At 36.9% G+C, this 22,417-nt stretch overlaps 1 protein-coding gene across 1 annotated transcript in view; it reads left to right on the top strand.

The window, feature by feature from the left end:
• LOC140234029 (CYFIP-related Rac1 interactor B-like) overlaps positions 1 to 22,417 on the top strand; it is an 83,561-nt gene that overhangs the window by 50,778 nt on the left and 10,366 nt on the right. Inside the window, exons 3-4 of the mRNA XM_072314110.1 lie at positions 21,729 to 21,837; positions 22,292 to 22,413. Of these exons, the coding sequence (XP_072170211.1) occupies positions 21,765 to 21,837; positions 22,292 to 22,413 (195 nt within the window). The 5' untranslated portion in view covers positions 21,729 to 21,764. The remainder of the gene's footprint in view (positions 1 to 21,728; positions 21,838 to 22,291; positions 22,414 to 22,417) is intronic.

The raw sequence follows: 22,417 nt of genomic DNA on the forward strand, positions 1-22,417 counted from the left end.
AATATGATATAAACACATACTAAATCTGTTGAAAATTGAAAGGAATGCTACAGAGCAGAGCTTTCAATATGTACATATATGCCTTCCCCTCAAATAAAACCATGATTGATATAAAGGTAGACTGTACAGAAAAATTTGGAGTGATATCCATGGTAGGATGTGGTAAAGTGGGAGAGTGAGGATTCATTTTGTGATTTTAATATCTATATAGTATACAGTGTACATTCTTGATATTTATCTGGTTGAGGATTTTCTCGCTCTCTCTCTCTGCAATTCTTTCTCTCTCTCTGTCCTAGTCTTTCTCTGTCTATTTCTACTTCTATGCTCCCTGTGTGTGAACTTGTTCTACTTCTTTCTATAATTTCTTATAACTTCTCACATTTCATGTACTTTGTGTTTGTTTTGTTTGTATGTTTGTTGTTTGTTTGTTTGTTTGTTTGTTTGTTTGTTTTTTTTTGGGGGGGGGGGAATTGGTGTTGTTTTTAGATACTCAAAGATGCTGGTATGATACAGTATGTTACATGTATGTATGCTTGTAGTGCACTCCAAAACATTTTTCCAGACTGGATAATGTATGGCATTGCAGACATGTATAGGATTGTGCTAATATACATGATGCTTGTGGTCATGTATAATAGGGGATATGATTTCTGTCTTCAAATGCTTGTGAAATTGCTAACATTAGCAATCAGGTGCTTAATCGTCTCAGATAATGACGGTATTCAAAAAAAAAAAAAGAAGAAGAAGAAAGAAATGTGTTATTGTGTGTCAGTAGAATTCTAACTGAGAGATTGATATCCTTCATTGCCCTTTCTTATCTTCCTCCCGGAAAATGCAAGGTTTTTCAACCCGTTGAGGACGGGCTGATTTTGCTACAACATGCATTTCCCATAGACACCTGCCCGAGTATACTTGGGACTCATCCTCAACGGGTTAACACAGAAATTCAAAAAGTCATGAGAAGTGATAAAACAACTAAATTATTTTTCAAATCTGACTGATTATGAAGACATAGCTCTGTGTTATCAAGTTTAAATAATATATTTTCACTCAAAAAAGCTTACCGAAATGATTAAAAGAAAAAGAATACTCGGATGGTAGTGATTCTTGCAACAACAATATTATACAACAGAAGAGAAAGATGCTCAGATCTACATACTGTAATGGTAGATCTTTTTGTGTAAGTAGTTTTTTGCGCTTGGCTGGGTATAAAGATGAATTTTACATGTTTTTAATTCCGTGGAACCAGGGCATTAATTGCTAAAATGTATGGCGGGCAAAAATATTCCTGTGCCTTTATCTTTTATTTATTATCATTTTTTTTTTTTTTGTGCTAGCGTCTGAATGTGCAAAATGTGCACAAAATTCCACACCATGAAACATTTCCACATTTACAGTATGTTACATACAGATGAAACAAAGCTTCTTTTTATCCAAGTGTATTCGATCAAATCTGCTGTACCATTTGATAGGAGGGAGATGTGTTCACACGTGTTCTGTGCATTTTGCACCTATAACTGTGTGTCCCACCCACATGTTTCTGTGTGGTTCCATCAGGAAGGATAACATTGGCATCTCTTGGAGAAGGAGGAAGTCCCCAGATCAGGTAGAGATTGCACCGAAACCGTTATCTCGTTAGCGAACCCGCGGCAACCCTGGTGACCCGGCATCCTTTCAGACAGGAAGCACTTGAATGATTCAAAATTGGAGCTTGGCTCTCTCGGATGCCGCATCTATCACTATTTATAGTTCTTACAATGGCGCGTCGGTCTTTGATCTGCGGATTCTGGTGTCTGCACTTCAGAGATTCTATTGTTAAACGAGTACGATAATGGCAGGGTCTCATAGACAGTTGACCTTCATGGCTCATATTTAATTCATTTCTACTACACTTAATTTCTTGTTCAAAATTTCAATCTGCATAATGGTAGAATTGGAATGAATTGCTCTGTGATTGTAATTTCTGTGCTTGCCCAGCAGGCCACAACCAACTGATATCTTGCCATCAAACGAAAAGAGCCTCTCCAGGCCTTCCGTCAGTTTGTTTGCGTGTTTGTTTGTTTGTTTGTTTTTTAAACTTTCCTGGCTTTGATGAAATATGTCACTATGAGTTTGATGTGGTACAGTATTCAGACAAGATGAACTTAAGCTGTAAGGTATTCCAATACTCTGAAAGTGGAAATTTTTGTTGCTGTGGGGAAGTTTTAGCACATTTTGTGCAACCAGAAACTAGTGCAAAATAAAAGCACACAAATATTTTTGCTTGCTATATATTCCAGTAATGTCATTATTCAGGGGTATTAGAAGTCATGCAAAATCCATCATACTTGGTGGAGTGCAGAGAATTACTCATAAATGCAAAAATATGCACTTTTTTAAAGTGAAATATCCCCCCATTAAAGAGCAAGCACAGAAATGGGTAAATATACATGAAGTCCTGATTGCCCCTCCTTTTTTTTTAGGAGGATAATCTTTTGTCTTTGAAGAAACTTTGAATTCTTATTGAATTCCACTAAGAATTTCAATTCTATTTGGCCATATGAGGTATAGGTTAATGTTAATTTCCTGGAATCACACTAATCAAGATGCACACAGTAAATTAGCATTACAAGCTGCGTGTGTGTGTGTATGGTAGTGTGTGTACTGCTGTATGTGTTGTTGTTCTTTTCTTTATGGCAATTTCCAACCTGTCCCTCCACTATTAAGATCTAATGGTCCATAAAACAGCCATCATCTAGTGTGCGCAGTATACCAAGCTCATAAATGCATGATATTTTGTAGGCCATATATGGCTGCCCATGCGTGCATGCGGATGTACAATAATATTCAGAGTGCTTTGCATATTAAAAATGTATTGCAAATTTTATATCCCCTCAGTGTCTACTGTTTGGTGAAGCACTAACTATGAAACTCTTCTATTGATGGTTGAACTTTAATACAGTGTCACCGTACATGTACTACAAAAGCAGACATGTTTGGGTTCGTGAAAATTCTGCGAATTTCCTTAGGAGCCAAGATTTGCAAACGTGTTTGTGTCGTACACACCGTGCTGAATGCCTATGGTGATTCGAGAAAGTTTCATGCAGCGAATAAAAGCTGTCGCCTCCAATTCACTAAAGTCTCATGCTGTTTGATACACATTTTTAACAAATGGGATTGATAGATAGATAGATACATAAATAATCTGTAGATAGATAGATAGATACATACATACATACTGTAGATAGCTGTATTTAAACATAATAGATTGTTTGTTTTTGTGTGCAGACAGACAGACAATAGACATTTGTGGCACTAACACACCCAAAATAAACGGTTTTTGAAAAGCTGTATTTTGCAATGCCATGGAAAAACCATTAAATTTTCTTTGTAGACACACACACAGAAAAAAAAAATGAACTATTGCAATTTATGCCTTATGATGCAAAAATGGTCCTGCTTGGTTTAAAAAAAAAAAGTATCGCAATAATTTGCCCTGCTTGGCATGTACAAACAGCATGTGAAGAAATCATCAATTCTTTAATCCCATAATGCATCTGGCCACACTACAATTTGTAAATCCACACACTCAGGTGACCAGGGTCACACTCCGGTCATTGTCTACGGGCATGTGCAGTCTGGACATTTAAAGTGCTTCATTTTGCAGCCGAAAGTTTTTGTGAAATTGCCGTTTGTGAAGGGTTTTTGCATTGCGATGCAAAACTGAGAGTTTGTGTTTGTAAATGCAGCTAGACAGGCCATGTCTTTATGTATTTTATTACATTTCATACAACAGGTACTGTATGTAAGTGTGGGGGGGGGGCAAGGGGGATATGCAGTATGGCATGTCTCTAATATTGGAAACATGACTTTGAATACTTGCTGAAGATTAATTCTTCCTCTAAAAAGCCTGTAGTGTGCCAATGCCCAAAAACTTTGCTTTGTTTTGTTTCCTTTTGTTTGTTTGTTTGTTTGTTTTTTGTTTTTTTTTGCTTGTGCCACGGTGCTAAACCTTTAGCACCTGACTCATTCTTAGATCGAGGGGCAATTCCATTAGAAGTGTTCCCCAAGGGGGAGGGGGGGGGGGGATTGAGGAATAACTACTTGCTTTTATACCATGATAAATGTACATTGTAATTTGGGATTTTTCATTTTCATCAACTGTAAATAGTTGATTATTTGGTATGCGCTATTCACTAACAGTGCAGAGTTGATTGTATGTAATTGACAAAGTACTCCACAATTAATATTGCATTAACTCATTGAGGACAAGTCCCAAGTATACTCGGGACAAGTATCTATGGGAAATGCGTGTTGTTGCAAAATCAGTCCGTCCTCAGTGGGTTAAAAATTAAAAATACAGTGCCAGTGCACATGATGGCATCAACAATAAATTCCAAGTATACAGTGTAGTGTACTTTAAAGGCATAATTTACCATTTGCAGATGAAACAAAAACCCAACATTAGTGCTTTAAAATAGTTCTAAAATGTGAGTTAGGGATAGAAACAACCACTGTAAAAATGTGAATCCGTATAATCGATGTTAAGTATTGTTAAATACACAAAATGCGAACAATAGTTATAATAAGAATGCTTCCAGACTAAACCGTATACAGTTATGGTTTATTGAGAAAAATGCTGATATCTCCTCATATTTTAGGCTTTATTACAAACATTTTATATGGTAGGATGTTTTGTGATACAACAGACCTACACATATGCATCAAATGTGATATCTTGAACATTTTTGAAATCACTGCTCCCAAAGGTAAACTGGACCTTTAAAGGGACTGTACAGTACTGGTTAGTGGGGATTCATGTTTTGAACATTCCTAAGTGAGATAACGAGGAACCTCTTATAAAATATGAAAGAGCATGTAATTTTAAGAAGGATTCAATGTTTATTTGATGAAAATTGGTTTTCAAATGGCTGAGATATCCACAAAAGTGATAATAGTAAAAGGCGACAGTCTACGCCTTTTATTAGGATCTCTTTGTTTCACCGTATTTTTGGATATCTCAGCCATTTCAAAACTAATTTTCATCAAATAAACTTTTGATACCCCTTAGAATTGCATGCTCTTTGACATCTCACAAAGTGGTTTCTGAATATCTCGTAAAACTTAAAAAGCTAAATCCTCACCTCGACCAGAACTGTACACACCCTTTAAGTACATGTACAAGTATTCAAGAGGACAATAACAATAAATACAAATTTATGTATATATGACTGTGTTCACGTATTGAATGTGAACATATCAGTACCACTGTCACTCTTGTTCCTTCTACACCAAATGTTTGTGTATATAGATCTTTATATTTTAAGACAGCAATGTGTGGCAGACTTTATTTTAGGTTAACCCTACTGCGGGGGCATAGAACCCTCTCTCCCTCTCTGTGGATGAGATCATCCCAGTGCAATGAACCATGCATTAGAGTGACGAGGAGCTACGTGGTTCTCACTGCAGGGCACGAACCCACGGGGGCCAGCGTGCCTTTCTTTTTCCCCATTCGTGTGGGAACGGATGTTTAAAAGTAAATACTGGCTGCAAGTGATGACGATTTCGGCGTGCCGTCATTCCCCACTTGGCTGCACATCTTGTATTCGCTCCCTTTTTCTCATTCTTTCTCCCTCTATTTCCCATTCTTCTCTTTTTTTGTCCTCTTTCATTTTCCCTCACACCTTTTTTTTTTTCTTTACCCCATCTATTTGTCATTAGTCCTGCATTGAAAATGCACAGATTGATTGTCCACAGGCTACAGATATACTTGAATACGTTGTAACAGTTTTCGTAAAATTGCATTCAAAGAATGGTAGTTGTGTGTACAATAATTTGTGTTTGATATTAAACTAATCAAAGATTTTCAATAGGCTGTGATACTCATCCTTAAGATGACTGTACTATATACTTCTTTGACTTCATAATGCCTTTAGTTCATGTTTATACACACATAATTGAGATGGTATAAAGTCACTTTGTAAAGTGCAAACTCACTATCAAAAATCTGATTTTTCACAAAGTGACCTGTATCCAGTTAATATTACATACAGAGCAATAACTTGATATTGATGTTCAAAAAGTTGTCATGTTGTAAAATTCTTAAAATTTCGATATGTACAATCAGAATACCTATGGAATGAATGTTATACATTGTATTCCCAAATAATGATGATAAAAAAAAAAAAATGTGTTTAATTTTGTGCTATTATACAACTTCATGAAAAAGCAGTCAGATTACAGGTCAACAAGTGAGTAGAAATGAATACGGTCTGAATGCGGCGTGGAATGCAATTAGCTGGGAGACAAATTCAGATGTCAATTATATTCAAGGTCATCATTAATCAAGCAAATTGATGTAATGCCCTGACTTCAGTGGTAATCAATGGGGCCGATTTGGGGTGCCGAGGCACAGAAAAAAAAAAGAGGATATTTTTCTTGATACTGTGTATTCATTAGGCGTATGATACAACACATTATTCTTCCCTTTTCTTTGAGCGTCTCTCCTGTCTGTCTGTCTGTTTATCTGTCTGTCTGTCTGTCTGTCACTGTGTTTCTTTTTGGTCGTACCTTTTTCATTTTCAATTTTCCTCCAGATATCTTTTTTTTTTTTTTTTTTTCTGGATGTGACATTTTTCCAGGATTCGCTGGTAAAAGGTCTCTCAAAATCTAGGTTTGAAGACTCTGCGTTTAAGCCTCTGCCTCAGGGCCTCCAGTGGTCTTACTTCAATATGCTCACAATCATGCTCTCATACTCTGTGATAGTATTTTGTTGTTGCTGTTTTTATGAAGGTTTTTTTTTCTGCCATAGGTTAGTTGAAGGAGCAGTATGTTCGTACAATTTCACATTGATTTTCCTGTGCATATCTTTCATGCTCGCTCCATCATCTGCTCAGGAAAGATTGACGGGACAAACACAGTCTTCCCCCATCCTCCGGGATTGCATCCATGTTTATTATAGTTTCCTTATCACTCTCTGACTGTTTGTTTAAGAATCAATTACTTTCCCCCGTTCCCCCGCTAGCAGGGCGTGGCAGAAGAGGTCTTCATCAGCTGAATCGGGTGTCCAAGTTGCCGTGACGACGTGACCATGAACACATATATAGTCTTCTATACGGGAGGGAGCATGCAGAGTGGAGGGTCATATTCGAGAAGAATCGTCCCAGAGTCTTATCAGAATAGAAAGCACATCTTTCGAAAAATTGAATACAGGAATATGACCGTATGCAGTTTTCATGTTGGGAACATAGAGAAAACACAGATTCTCCAAGGTCAGTCTTATCAGAGAGTCATCCAAACACAGGAGAGAGCCAATTTTTAGATATGAGCAGAGGACCAAGAGAAATGACTAAGAAACTCTTCAGGAGGAATAGGCAATGCCTGAGAATTATGACTGAGGTATACATACAAATAATATAGACAATAAAAAGTGAAGAAACCCAAATGAAAAGAAAAAGACAGAAAATCAACATTCACCGACTCGCAAAATTTCTCCTGAAAAACTAGGTTTGTTTGTACACAGTTGCGATCCTGTGGACCACATGTGCGCTATGGAATTCTCTTTTCGCATTTTGTAAAACATTTTAAATCATGAAAGAAAGATGTTATTCAGAGGGGTGAAGGTTCAGGTGCGAGTTTCGTCACTTTGTCTCCCTCTACAAATTAAATCTGTTCCACGTTCATCGTGTCACTGCTGGCAACCAGGGACAGCCTGGTGGTAGCTTCGCTGCCCGGAAAGCAGTAGATGACAGGTTCGAGTCCCACTGGTTCCTTTTTTCCGACATGTTTGTTAATTTACAGATCAGCAGTTGCGATCTTAACAAATTTAATTTGTAGAGGGAGACAAAGTGAAGAAACTCGCACCTGATTTTAAATCATATTTCCATGTGGCTGGACCCTGGAAAATTTTCCTTCTCATTCTAAAGTTACCTTCTTTTATGACTCGTTATTATATTTATGTGTCATTTGTGTTCATATGTGTGCAAACAACTTTTGGTTCTTACTTAAATAAATCTGCTGGTACTTTAAAGCTCTAACCGCAGTTTTTTTCTAATTTAAAAGACCCAGAGAAACCAAATTAAAGCATGGAGACATTAGCACAGAGAGGCAGAGTTGTACACCCCTACCATCCATGCCCCCCAAAAATAGAATTAATTTCATGTATCTCATCATGCTATGCACAGTGAAGAGAAGTATCAACAAGTGCATGCCAGCACTGTCAAATAGAGGAAGCACTTGATTTGGCGACTGAATTAGGATTTGGCGGGTTGGAGACAGCGCGCAGTGCCGGAGAGCCATTACGGGGGCCCCATTGGTGCTCCTCCCCAAGTCAATTCATTTCAATCAGCGTCAGATCACTGGTCTGTGGCGTCCCCAATCCCCCATACCCCTACCCCTACCCCTACCCCCCCCCATCATCTTTCTGCCCTCCCTCCCTTTCACCCCCACAGACACAAACTGACACATACTCACTGACACATACTCTCACACACTACAAGTACCTCTGGAATGAGCTCCAAAACATAAATGCTGTTGCTCAATCTGCTTCCTTCATAATGCACCTGTAGCCCGCTCTCTTTTAGAGGGCATGCTTTCAGTGGGTGTGGATTAATGATGCATGCATGTCACAACAGACAAAATTATCTACATATTAAATGTCCTCTTGTTTTTGTTTTTGTTTTTTATAAAAAAGATGCGGTCTTTATGCAATTTGATGAGTTTGGTAGGAGATACACTCACCAACTAAACTTTCCTACAAGTTTGTTCACAGCTTTGCCTCTTATTTGTAGTTTTTGTTTCTGTAACCCCTGTGGTCTCCTTGCAGCATTTTTGACAACATGGTATGTCTTTGCATTGAAAAGTAAAAAACAAAAACAACTAAATCTGTCGTCTCTATGACATGATGCAGAGATGACGTAAGTTTGAAGTTGATAGTCAAAGGACTTTAACATTTGGGGACAAATAAAGAAATCGTACAGATTTAATAGGTGATCCAAGAGGATACTCGGAACACCTAAAAAAGACTTGACCATGGTGCAAGCAGGCAAGTCAAGGTGTCTTTCAAACAAAAGTTTACAATGTTTGTTTCCTTCTCATTGTTATTAAGTTTTCCATTGTCATATTTAGGTCCTATCCTTTAAGGTATCATTCTATTGGGATCACTCTGCATACACACATTGTAGTCTACATACCATACTAATTGTTAGACCCTCTCCCCCATCTAACCTTCCTAGTATTAATATGCAATTTGTCCATCGTAAGATTTCCATCCCCCTCTCTTCTTCCAAAAGTATTTTGTTATAATTTTTGTCGTGTCATGGGACATGAATATTTCAACTTGCTTGGCATGGATATATATCTGCCCGATGTGGGAATCTCTCTATATTCCGCCCTATCCAAACCTTCATAGCACATGACTTGATACTTCTTGTGAGATTTTTCCTCACCTCACCTCCAATCTAAAAAAATAAAAACCAAATCTCATTATCATTCTTGTGCTGTTGTCTGACATTAGTGTTGCATTTCCCCTGCAAATGTTGCCCCAAAGAGAGAGACATTCTCATTCCTCTGCCGTCACTGAAGAGATCTTGCTCATGGACCGCACGATTGACATGAGTGGAGTATCATTGTGGGAAATATCCAAAATCTGTGATTATGAATTAGAAATTCTTCTCAACTCTATTTCCTGCTTTCCTCAACCCACCCCCCCCCCCCCCTCACCCGGTCCTTCTATCACAATTATATCGATACTGTTTTGCAATTTGAGACCTGTGAGACAATGCCGCGACTGGCTGAACTTTGCGATCAATCCCACGCAATAACAAAATGAGGAAGAAATTGTATTTGAAATCTAAAATATTGTAGTTTAATAGCAGATAGATTGATTGCATTTAAAAAGGGGAGGCGTCCCAGTTGACTAAGCGTGTTGTAGTTGCATTGTCCTAGTTTTTATAAGTGTGTGGGGAAAGATGATGAGTATTGAACTATTGTTCCAGCTAGATATTTCTGCAATACATTTTATACCACATCTTTTCAGTTTCTGTGCAACAGGTTGAAGGAAAGTGGTTGGAGCTCCTTGGTATAAGATAAGACACTACTCTGAGATATAATGCATGCATGTAATATCCTTTGAAGGAGAGAGAAAAAAAAAACACCCCAAAATATCCCAGCCAAGATGTGAGTACTTGGGTAATTAGTGCAGGAGTTTACAATCATTTTTGTCACTCAGTTGAATTAAGGCAAAAGTTTCAACTTTGAACACCCTATTTGTGACCTTTTTTATGCTACACTCTTAAGTCATTTCCACACATTAAAAAAAAAAAATCCCTTCATTCTTAAAGTTGATATTATAGAGTCATACATGTCTCACAATTCCCAACTCCCAATTCATGAGAAGATGACAAAATTATGTATTTCCCTTTATTTTGCTGACTTCCCCTGAACTGCTCTTAGACTGTAAGTAAACATTCTAGTTTCACCTTCCTCCTTTCGATAAAATTGCACTCAAAACATCGTTGAGTTGTGCTATGTGTGGTGGTGGTGAGACTGCTGTGCACAGGATGCCAGTGGTGTGTGTGTGTGTGTGTGTGTGTGCAAGCTGCTTTTGTATTTTAATAGTGGACCTTAGGCATAGTGGAATGTTAGCTGAGTTTAGTGTCGTGAGTGTTCTCAAATGGGAAAAGTTGTGCATTTCAAATTAAACAGTTTGCATTTGAATGTAAAAGGGCCCATTTGCTGAGAAGGTGTGAGATAGCTGTGATACGTGGCATGCACTTTTAGAGTCTTTTAAAGGTCTGGCAACGTGCAATCAGGTGTTCAGACTTGGAAAAAAGGGGTCGGAGTGAGGGGGCTTGGAAACTGCTGAAAAAACTAAAATCGGTGTTTCCATACAGTATAACAGTGCATCTTTGACATAAACAGTGTACAATGTAGTAGGCTGCATTGCCTATTGATATTATTATGCGTCGCATCCATTACCGCGGTAAGATGCCAGATACGAGTTGGTCTCAAATGTGCCATTTAAGCAAACCATGGTTTATACCGCGATCCTCATTGTCATTCAACGCCGTCTTGCAATAACATCGAAATGGCCATGTTGCCTGGAAGGTTTGATCGAAAAGTTGTATCAGCCTCTATGAAAGCCTGGGAAGCTCTTGCTCTATGTCCAGGATCAACTGTGTAATCATTATTCATTGCTTAGACCTTTGAAAGGATTAAGATGTATCCAGCCATGGCACTGTGAACAAGCTCATCGTCTTCAACCAGTCCCTTCCCTTTCCCACCCTGTACTGGCCCCACCGCTTATTTCACTGAAGCCCTTACCCCCTTTCCTTGCCCCCCCCCTTCCCCCTCCCCCCTCCCCCCTCCCCCTTAGCAGTTTACCAAGATTACAAGCATTCACAAAATTGAATACATTATCTGCATCTGGGTGGCTGGTGAAACATGAGCGAGTTTCAAGTTCCAACATATCTTGTGTCAGAATTCATTGGAGGAATACAAACATAAGTACACCCAGGAGAGCCATAATGTTAATGGTGCTTTTCCTGACTTCTCCAAACTGTCTGCAATATTTCTGAGTGGTGTAGGGTTGCTATTGGGTTGCGTCTCTCCTTTTGTCTGTTTGACTCGATATGTATAACCAAATTCAGTAGCAGCTTATTTTGTCTTTATAGAAGATTATGTTTACCCATAAAAAAGAAAGAAATGTATTCATTTATTGGATATGTGTGTATATATACATATATATATATATATATATATATATGTTGCGAATTCACGTATTGGCTCCAATATAGCGAAGAATCAAGAAATAAACTAGTAATGCATTATTTCGCCAATAAGAATGAGTTTATTGAACAACTCAAATTTTCGGTGGCCTCCACCTTCTTCAGGAGTCTCGACGCGGAATGTCAATACCAAATTTGGTATTGACATTCCGCGTCGAGACTCCTGAAGAAGGTGGAGGCCACCGAAAATTTGAGTTGTTCAATAAACTCATTCTTATTGGCGAAATAATGCATTACTAGTTTATTTCTTGATTCTTCGCTATATATATATATATATATATATATAATATGTACATATATATATATATATATATATATCTGTATATATATCAAGAAAAGTGGGATGTAGCCGAGGGCAAAATTTTTAGAAAAGATTGAAGACTGTCATTTGGCTGACCAAGGATCAGGGGAAGATATGAACATAACAGTGTGTGGTAGTCTCTAGCATGTTGTTATCCGGGGAGAGTTCAGCATAAGGTAACATTTCAGAAAGAAGTTTAAGTGTTATTTGATTAAAGGACAAGTTCACCTTCATATACATGTGGAATGAGTGAATGCAGCAATATTAGTAGAACACATCACTGAAAGTTTGGGGAAAATCGGACAATCCGTTTACAAGTTATGAATTTTTAAAGTGTCTGCACAGTCACTGCTGAAAGAGAAGACTACTACAGTGTATGATGTCATATCGTCGTGCGCATGGCAGATTGTCGTTAGCGCGCTTCCGTGCGCATGGCAGATTGTTGTTAGAGCACTTCCGTGTGCATGGCAGAATGTTGTTAACCCTACGCGCACTCCCACACCCTAACGACAATCTGCCATGCGCACTCCAACACTGTAACGACAATCTGCCAGGCGCAGGGAAGCGCTCTAACGACAATCTGCCATGCGCACGACGATATGCGTACAACAATATAAGGAAAATATAAAGAGAATTTCACATATTTTTATTTTTTGAAAAAAGTGCACATTTCCTCGGCTTGTCACTGAAGTATGTCGAGGGTAATGTTATTCCCCCTGCCTTCTGAAAGAGGCAAGTCAAGCGTTCTTTTATTATGCGAGAAAAGTGAAAATATGTTGAATTTTCTGTATGTTTTCATTATATGGTTGTACACATGTGACATTACAAGCTGTAGTAGTCTTCTCATCCAGCAGTGACTGAGCAGAAACTTCAAAAATTCATAACTTTTGAACAAGTTGTCCAGTTTTCCTCAAACTCTCACAGATGTGTTCTACTAATATTGCTGCATGCACTCAATCCACATGTACATGAAGGTGAACTTGTCCTTTAAAAAGATCATTTGCATGAGGTTTTAGCAGTTGATATTCTTTATGATCTGATCTGATATGATATGATAATACACTTTCATGCAATTTTAAAAAATTTATTAAAGGGACAAACTTAATGTTTAAAATGGTATGCACTGTACATGTATCTTTCTTCATGACTTGCTGGTGCACTGAGGGATAACTATTAACATACCTAGACACATTTCTGAATATATGTATAATCTTCACATATAGCCAGGAAAACCCTTAGTCATTTGAACAGGAGCAATTAAAAGAAAGAAATTGCCTTTTTAACACACAAATTCATTACGCCACAAAATTATGCTACATTTATGTTAGCATTGCGTGTTCATTGTGCAATATCTATCCTTTATGATTTATAAACAAGATAATATTTCACTAAAGAAGAAGAGAAGAACATGAAGTAGACACAGCTCTCTACAGACAGGGGCATTAATTATGACAATTACAAATGTCCAATTAAAAAGATAACGCTCCGTGGATCCCCTAATTAGTGCCAGCTGCATTAACCTGACATGGTACCGGCCTTGGAATGACAGTAATTACCATTCATAATACACTTGTTCTCTCATTACTATCAAACAATGGTTATTATACAATTTTATAGCTCCACTTGCTCATCTTCAATATCTGTGCCTTTCATTGATAAAGACGTGGGAGATCAGACATTTTCAGCTTTCAGTAGTCTACCATTCATCAGTGGCCATAAAATTATCAGAATTCAGCGGATTTTCAACTTCATTTGTGAAGCAGTTGCATGGTGGAAAAAAAATACAGGCATCTCATGCATCTCGGGAGAGCTCCTAATTTGCAGGAAATGGAATCAGCTCTCTCATACGTAGGCAGTGCCATTATCATTTTAATTGAGCAATCGCATTCAAAATGGAGTGGGCACCTCTGTCAACATGACATTTTGATGCCAGATTTCAGGGGATTCACAAAATGAAACTGAAATGGGTATGGACAGTCACATTTTGCACTGCAGGGAAGAGTGGATGTAGACAGTATGCAGCTTTGCAAACTGGGTCAGCTAACTGTCTAGCAGACAAATTGTCAATTATTGCAGGCCTTCCATAATTATGGTTTGCAAATGATACATGACTACACAGAATTGAGAAAGTCCTCACTGATATACCACATCATATACACTTGTACCCACCTCATAACTTCAAGTCATTTCTTACTTCTTCTTTTTTTTAATCCTTTGGAAATGCTTTGCAGTGCTTGACTCCCTGAACAAACCACAACACAAATATGAATAGGTGGGACTGTACCTTGAGAAACATTAGATGTCATTTCTTTGTACCGTAGGCTGTTTTTGAAGGCTGAAACATCAATTTTTTCTACCTGTATGTGTCATAATGCTGCCACCACCACCACCACCACCACCAAATATTAGGCCTACACCTACAAAAAATAATGAAAAAAGATCTTGCACAGATTCATTACCAATTTCAACAAATGTTCGGTAGATCGAGGCACTGTATTCTTGATGGTGAAATCTAATCTCCCCAAAAGATGAACAGCACTGAGATTTTGTGCACCATTCAAATGATAAGATACAGTGTATATCTCAATAATACATATTGTGTGGAATGAAGTGATTAGGCTTGCGAGTCAAGTTTTGTTGAGCTTTAGCAGAGGAGGGCGGTGGCATGCTAATGAGAGGCAGAGTCAGTGGGGATTCTAAAGACCCTGGGTTCTAAGGAGCAATTACTGTACACAGCCATAACAAGTGCATTCAAGACATTTTTCACATTTTTCACATTTTCACTGGGTCAGTTTCTCTTCTCGACCCACATCCAGATAAAGTATAATTCATACAACTGTAAGTTATGATTGTAACACATGAAAATTCTTTAATTTATCTCTTGTAATCATGTGGTATTAACTTGCAATCCACACTGAATTTATTGTACATAATAATCATATTAATGATGATAATAATGATAATAATAATAATGATAATAATAATAATAATAATAATAATAATGATAATAATAATAATAATAATGATAATAATAACAGAGCTTCATATTGTGAAAGTTGATGTATACTAGGTATTCAATTTTTATTCATGATGTAACAAGAAAAGATTTTCATTTTGGCCAACTTTGTTCTACCTAGCAAAGACTTTCGAATACAAATCATGTCTTCAGAAATGAAGTTGAACGAATGTCACAACAGTTATATACTAAGGAGATGCATGATGTACTTAATACTCGGACCAACTGGAAAAAAAAAATGCATTGATTAGAAAATATTTGTGGAAGGTTAAATTGGTACTGTAGCTACTAGTAATGTATGTTTTGCAAGAAAGAGAGAAACCTGATTGTAAGTAATGAAATGTTGCCATAGGAAACCTCTGCCATAAGAAAATGCATAACGTTTGCATGTTGAGCAATATCAAAAGAAAATGGACTATTAATGTAGTCTGTGTTTTCCATTGACTGGTCCGGTCTCCTTTTAAAGGGATCATATGATTTTGGTTGAGACCTAATTTCAGGTTTCTAACATTTTTTGGTGAGATAATGAGAAACCTCTTATGAAATATGAAAGAGCATGTAATTCCATGAGGAATTCAACGTTTATTTGAAGAAAATCGGTTTTGAAATGGCTGAGATATACCAGAACAGAGCAATTCTGATAAAGTATGGGACCCACAATTTATTATGATCGCTTTGTTTTACTTTGTTTTTGGATGTTTCAGTCAATCCAAACCCGATTTTCATCAAATAAACTTTGAATTCCTCTTAAAATGGTATGCTCTGTGCTATTTCATAAGTGTTTTCTTGGTATCTCGCAAAAAGTTAAAAGCCCAATTCTCATCTCCACCAATACTGTACTATCCCTTTAATAGCAGTACCCACTAAAAGCAAAGTCCTATCCATCCAGCGATGTCATCATTACTGAATGCTGAAGCTAGGGTACACTGGCTGCCATATGATGTCAAGGTAGTTCTTGCAATTGGATGAAATGATCTTAGTTACTTTTCAGGGTGATAAGAGAGAGAAAGAGCATATGATTGCATTGGGTGTCTGCTTTTATTACGTCTCTTTAAAGAGAAAGCTATGCAATGTGAAAGATAGAAGGAATTTGAGGACAAAGTTTATCCGAAGTCGTAACTGGTGTGTGGAGTATGGAATGTACAGTAGTGCAATGTATTCACTTGACACCATAGATCAATCACAATTAGTAGAGTGATGGATGAATAGGTAACAACTATTGACTGATTAAACAGTTGCTATTGTCTTAAAGGTCTTGTTTACCTTTGGGAGCAGTGATTTAAAAATCTTCAAGATATCACATTTGATGCATATGTTTGAGTCTGTTGTATCACAAAATATCCTACAATAGCACTTTCACAATAAAGCCTAAAATATAAGGAGATATCAGTATTTTTCTCAATAAACCATAACTGTAGACAGTTTAGTCTGAAAACATTTTTATTATGACTATTGTTCACATTTTGTGTATCGAACAATGCTTTACATTGATTATACGTATTCAAATTTTTACATTGGTTATTTCTATCCATAACTCACAGGAAGTTTAGAACTATTAAAAAAAAAACTAATGCTGGTTTTTTGTTTCATCTGCAAATGGTAAATTATGCCTTTGAGGCCACCGTGCACTACATGACTTTCGGTCAGACTACTGACCAACTTTATATCCGAAATAAATTACAATAGCCTCAGAATGTTATATGCTTGTTTATTTCAGATCTAAATTCTGTCAGTCGTATGGTGTGACTGAAAGTTGTATAGTGTGCAATGGCCTTTAATAGCCAACATCAATCTTTTACTTGTGTTTTCCCTATTCATTTCAATTATTCTATAGTGACTGTATGATGTCCTCTGAAATTGATAGACATTAGTAGTCTTGAAAAGTAAAATGCCATGAATTTATATTTAATAACTGCTTTCATATTCCCAAAATAAGAAATCCATCAAACATTTTGCTGGAACTGAAATCCAGATATCTTCATGCACTGGGAGTGTACGAGAGTTGCACAAATGGCAGGTAAAAGATTTAATGCAGTGTTTGACGAGTCATCGGTTTACATTCAACAGATAATGAAGGCACTCAAAGTAGCCATTCCGACACGCTCATTGGCACAGAGTGCGGCGGTACACGGGAGCCAGCGAGGGCGGCTGTGGAATCGTTATGCCAATGTTTCCGAGTGATAACTTTGACAAACACGAACTCTCCGTTCAGACTATCTCTCCGCGGCAGATAAGTCATATATCATACGGTAGCGGCTGCCTGTGCCGTAGCGCCGGGGCAATTAATTTCCCGCAAACCAGGAGATGGGTGCTACTCACAATCATGCATACTGAGATCCAGAAGGGGGTTGAATTTTGAATCAGTTGACGAGTTGTATCAATTGATGATTATCGTCGGAATAAAGCAACCCACACATTAATAATGTGTACAATGCCTGTGGCATTTAAAAATGGTTATAATGTTGATAGAATTTATGCCCTTTTGTTCCTCAACTGATGATATCGACATGTATGCAAGGTATTTCTAATACCACACATCTTTCATTCGTATGTACATCATGTAGTTTGTCGGAACAGCAAAGACAATAGTGCTTGTTAGAGCTCTACATTATATACAAAGTTTCTCTGAAATGGACACCTTAAACTTAATTGCAGAACCACATTGGTTATCAATAAACCAAGTTAAAGGTATGTAGAAGTTATTCATTAGCACATTCCAGCAAAAGTTCTCTGATCATCATCACCACATCATTTGTCAGTTATTAAAAACCTGTAAAACCTGTAAACACACACACACACATGTGTTAACTGATCCTTCTCATCATCAGCTCCTACACTTACGTATGAAGTCACTGCCCCATTACAAGTTTATCTTCCCATGATAGTGATACTTTCAAGAAGGCTATGAAAACCTACCTTTTAATGTATTGATAATGATTGTATTGTTTTGTCAAGCACATAAAGATTTGAAATACTTTCATGCGATTTTATGAATATTAATTATTATCTTCAAATGGTGACATGCCATTTTATAATTTTTCTCAGTGTATTGATACTTGTTATCTACAATAGGTTATCAAGTATGTTGCATTTATCTATTTCTTCTGCCCGTTTGTTTTCTCACACGTCCTTTTCTCTCTTATATTACTAATACTTTACTATAATTTCTCTTTTGATGGGGTTCGGAAGGGGGAGGGAGAGGTTTAAATCACATCTCATTCCATCTAATATCCCTTCACTTTTCATTTAATTACATGTTCATCATACATGTATGACAAAAATTCAAGGCCAGTCGCTGTTTCACTAATGAATGAATTAGGTTCGCTGGGGGAGCGGAAGATGAGAAAACCATTCACATTGTGGCACGTAAAATTTTCTCTTCTACCAGGATTCAGGCATGAAGCAAGCCAGCGCTGTGAAATGCACGCTCATGATTTTTTTTTTTTTTTTTTTGAAAGCATCCAAGTTGAAAGTACAGTATTAAACATTATTTACAGTTCAATGCCTTTGTGATTTCCATTTCTTAATGAAATTGTTGTAGTTGCAGTCTTGTTGCCTTGCTCTGTCAGCATAGTACACACTGATATGAAATTGAGTAGACCCAAAGAGCATAGAACTATAGAGAACATATAGAACTTCTTTTTCTTTTTCTTCTTCATTTTCTTAACCTTAAAGGTAGGGGATACCTTTTACAGAACTCCCAAAATGCAGCAAAACATTAAATATGAACCTCAGGGGACTTGTTTAGGCCACTGCTTAGAAATTTGGAAGTCAACAGTTATCTACAATTTGAATAATGCACAAAACTCAACTACTTAGTAGTTCTGTGTGTCAGCCACACTTAAGCCTTTTTGTTGCAGTCTTCTGTATTTTTTTTTTAATCTATAAACACAAATCTGAAAGTATAAGAGCTGATGTAATAACATATAGAGTGTGTGGCAAGAATGTACCGGTATATAGAAATGTTTGTAAGTTTTGATGAACTTCATTCACAAAATATACATGATGGACACACATGCAGTGCATGGGTCTGCAAAGGTAGCCTAGTAATGTACTGGAATTTACGGTGAGCCCCGAAAAGAATTCAATTCAAAATCTAACGGTCAATAAAAATGTACTAAATGTTACCGTCCACTTTCAATACTTTATGGGAGTTTCTAAAATGATACTCTCTTCAACATACCACTGTGTTTATACAATTCTTCATTTAAGGCATGCAAATGGGATTCCCTGCCTTTAATGCCTAAAAGCTCCATGAACACATTTTTGATGGATTGTTGCACTATAGAAGTGCACACTATTATTGTTATTATTTGTTATGAGGTACACACTGATATGAAATTGAGTAGTTCTACACAAAGAGCATACATGTACTTGTAGAACATAAAGAACTTCACTTCGTATCAAAGTTGACTTCAATGATTATGACATAAAATCAATCATCTGGAGCAGTAAATATCTAAATTAGATAAAAACTATTACAGTTTTTAAATTGATTACATAAATTTGCTTTTAGTCACAAACAATCCAAGAAGAGAAGAAATGTAAAGCCTGTATTTCAAATTACTTTACAGGTTGCTGATTAAGCAGGGCCAAATGGGGAGTTATAGTTGTTGACTTTAAAGGGACCATACAGTTATGGTTGAGACCTAATTTTGGGTTTCTAACATTTGTTGGTGAGATAATGAGAAACCTAAATGTGAAAGAGCATGTAATTCTATGAGGAATTCAACGTCTATTTGATGAAAATTGGTTTTGAAATGGCTGAGATATAAAAAAAAAGACGATTCTAATAAAGTGTGGGACCCACATTGTATTTGTACGATCGCTTTGTTTTACTTTGTTTTTGGATGTTCCAGTCATTCCAAACCCGATTTTCGTCAAATAAACTTTGAATCCCTCTTAAAATGGTATGTTCTGTACTATTTCATAAGTGTTTTCTTGGTATCTCGCAAAAAGTTAAAAGCCCAATTCTCATCTTCACCAAAACTGTATCATCCCTTTAATAATAAAAAACAGAAGTAGATCTATATTTGTTATTTCATACCAGTGAAAAATTGAGAGGCGATGACATTTTGTGATTAGCATGTATACTGTGTTTGTGACCAATAAACTGGTTCAATAAATGATGTAGAACCTAACTCGTTGAGGATGGGCTTTATTTTGCTACAACACGCATTTCCCATATTCTATAGACACTTGCCCGAGTATACTCGGGACTCGTCCGTTAGTGGGTAAAAGGTTCTGTTTACCTTTTGGAGCAGTGATTTCAAAAATTTTCAAGATATCACATTTGATGCATTTGTAGGTCTGTCGTGTCACAAAACATCATACCACACAAAACTTTTGCAATAAAGCCTAAAATATAAGGAGATATCAGTATTTTTCTCATTTAAACCATAACTGTAGACAGTTTAGACTGGAAACATTTTTATCATAACTATTGCTCACATTTGTGTATTTAACAATACTTAACATCGATTATACGGATTCAAGTTCTTACAGTAGTTATTTCTATCCCTAACTCCTATTTTAGAACTATTTTAAAGCACTAATGCTGGGTTTTTGTTTCTTCTACAAAAGGTAGATTATGCCTTTAAAAGAAATTTTCTTCTTTTTGGGCAAGGGATCTGAGTATTTATGAATTCATATCCTGCCAGTGTTTTCTTTGGCTTATTTTTGCTTCATGTCTTCAAGTCAGCTCAAACTAAGAACTTCTCTGACAAAGTTTTTCTTTGAATATCTATGGAAATTGAAAGTTCTGAGGGTATTAATATAATCATGAACAGATATCTATGTGTGGAATCAGGTGATCTTAATCAGGTGATGAGGAAGACATTTCACACTTTATAACTTTGTCAGGAAGCAGGATTTCCGTTGTGGGAAAATGTGCGGTATCTCCCGACAAAGAGAATGTACTTTAAAAAGAGTAAACAAAGCAGTTCTATATGGTGAAACAACATTTGCTTATCAATGTCACAAGTGCTCCAGTCTTATTTTCTCCAAGGACTTGGTGTTAGGGTTAGGGTTGTGACAGGGTTTTACGTTTAGCTTGATGTGAGGATTAGGATTAGGGTTAGGGTAATGTTTGGGAGTAGAATGTATATTTGGCTTGGCGTGCAGATATTTCATGGGAGCAATTGTCACAGGAGCAAATGTCATGGAACCATTGTGTACACATCTTGGAAGGATATTTCATGTCATAGTTGGTTCAGCTAAAGGAGCAAGAACTTTCTCCATCTTTTCTTGCTGTTTTCAAGTTTCTCATTCTTCTTCCTCTGCATCTTTGCAGATTTAAGACATGTAGATAGCATACTGGGGGAGTGGTGTAATAATTTCCATAATTTTTATTTTCATGCAATGTATTTCTACAGTAAAAAACAAGCAAACAAACAAACAAACACAAAATCCCTATTGTGTCTGTTTTAGTGTCTAAATTCTCCCTGTGTGTTGCTTTTGTTTTGTGCACATTCTTACTGACCAGTCTTGTTATTTTTCAGGTGGTAATAAACTTCTTCCTGTGATATATGGCCACATGATATGTGTACAGTGTATGGCCACAGTAGGCATGCATTGTATGTGTCTGCTCTTGTTTTTAGGGAGAAACTAACCAGCATTTCTTTGAACCCCTTGTTCTTGTCTGCAGATCACGTGTCGGCAGTAAGACAGCCAAGTACCTGACATGGGTAACATATTGAAACTTCTGGCCAGGGAGGAACCGCCTGATAACCCCCGGGTTTACATCGACTTTGAAGGTAGGCTCTTTAAGATTCCAGTAAACTCTTCTGATTGCTTTTCTATTGTTGCTCCTTCATATCAATGAAGCATTGTTAAAAATCAGTCTCACCTTTTTGTGCCAGGAATGTCAATGTTTGTCAGTCACAGAGCACTAGAAGACTTCATCAACATTAGTCGTAATGTTATTATCATCGTTATTATTATTATTTTTATTATTATTGTTGTTATCATTATTAGTATTATTGTTATTATCATCATCATTTATCATTGTCATTGTTAATATCATTATCATTATCATTTTTAAAACAAGATTGAGGGGGATAGTTTGACTTTTTTGACAGGGAGTTATTAAAGTGGCAATGATCAATTGCCATCAGTGTTGCAAATTTTGATTCTAAGAAGAGAGACGAAATGAAAGCGAAGGATTATTCCTTGATGAATGCAATATCAAAAATCTCTGTGTCTGCCCAGATGCCCAGCCCACAGAGTTGGAGAGGGAGGTGTTTATGAAGACGGCTGAAATCCTGAAGGAGCTGGACAGCATCTTGGATGATGTGCAGAAGTACAGTGGAGCAGGGGAAGAGATCAGACAGGTTA

Source organism: Diadema setosum, chromosome 10 (assembly GCF_964275005.1).
Source record: "Diadema setosum chromosome 10, eeDiaSeto1, whole genome shotgun sequence".
NCBI classification, from domain to species: Eukaryota; Metazoa; Echinodermata; class Echinoidea; order Diadematoida; family Diadematidae; genus Diadema; species Diadema setosum.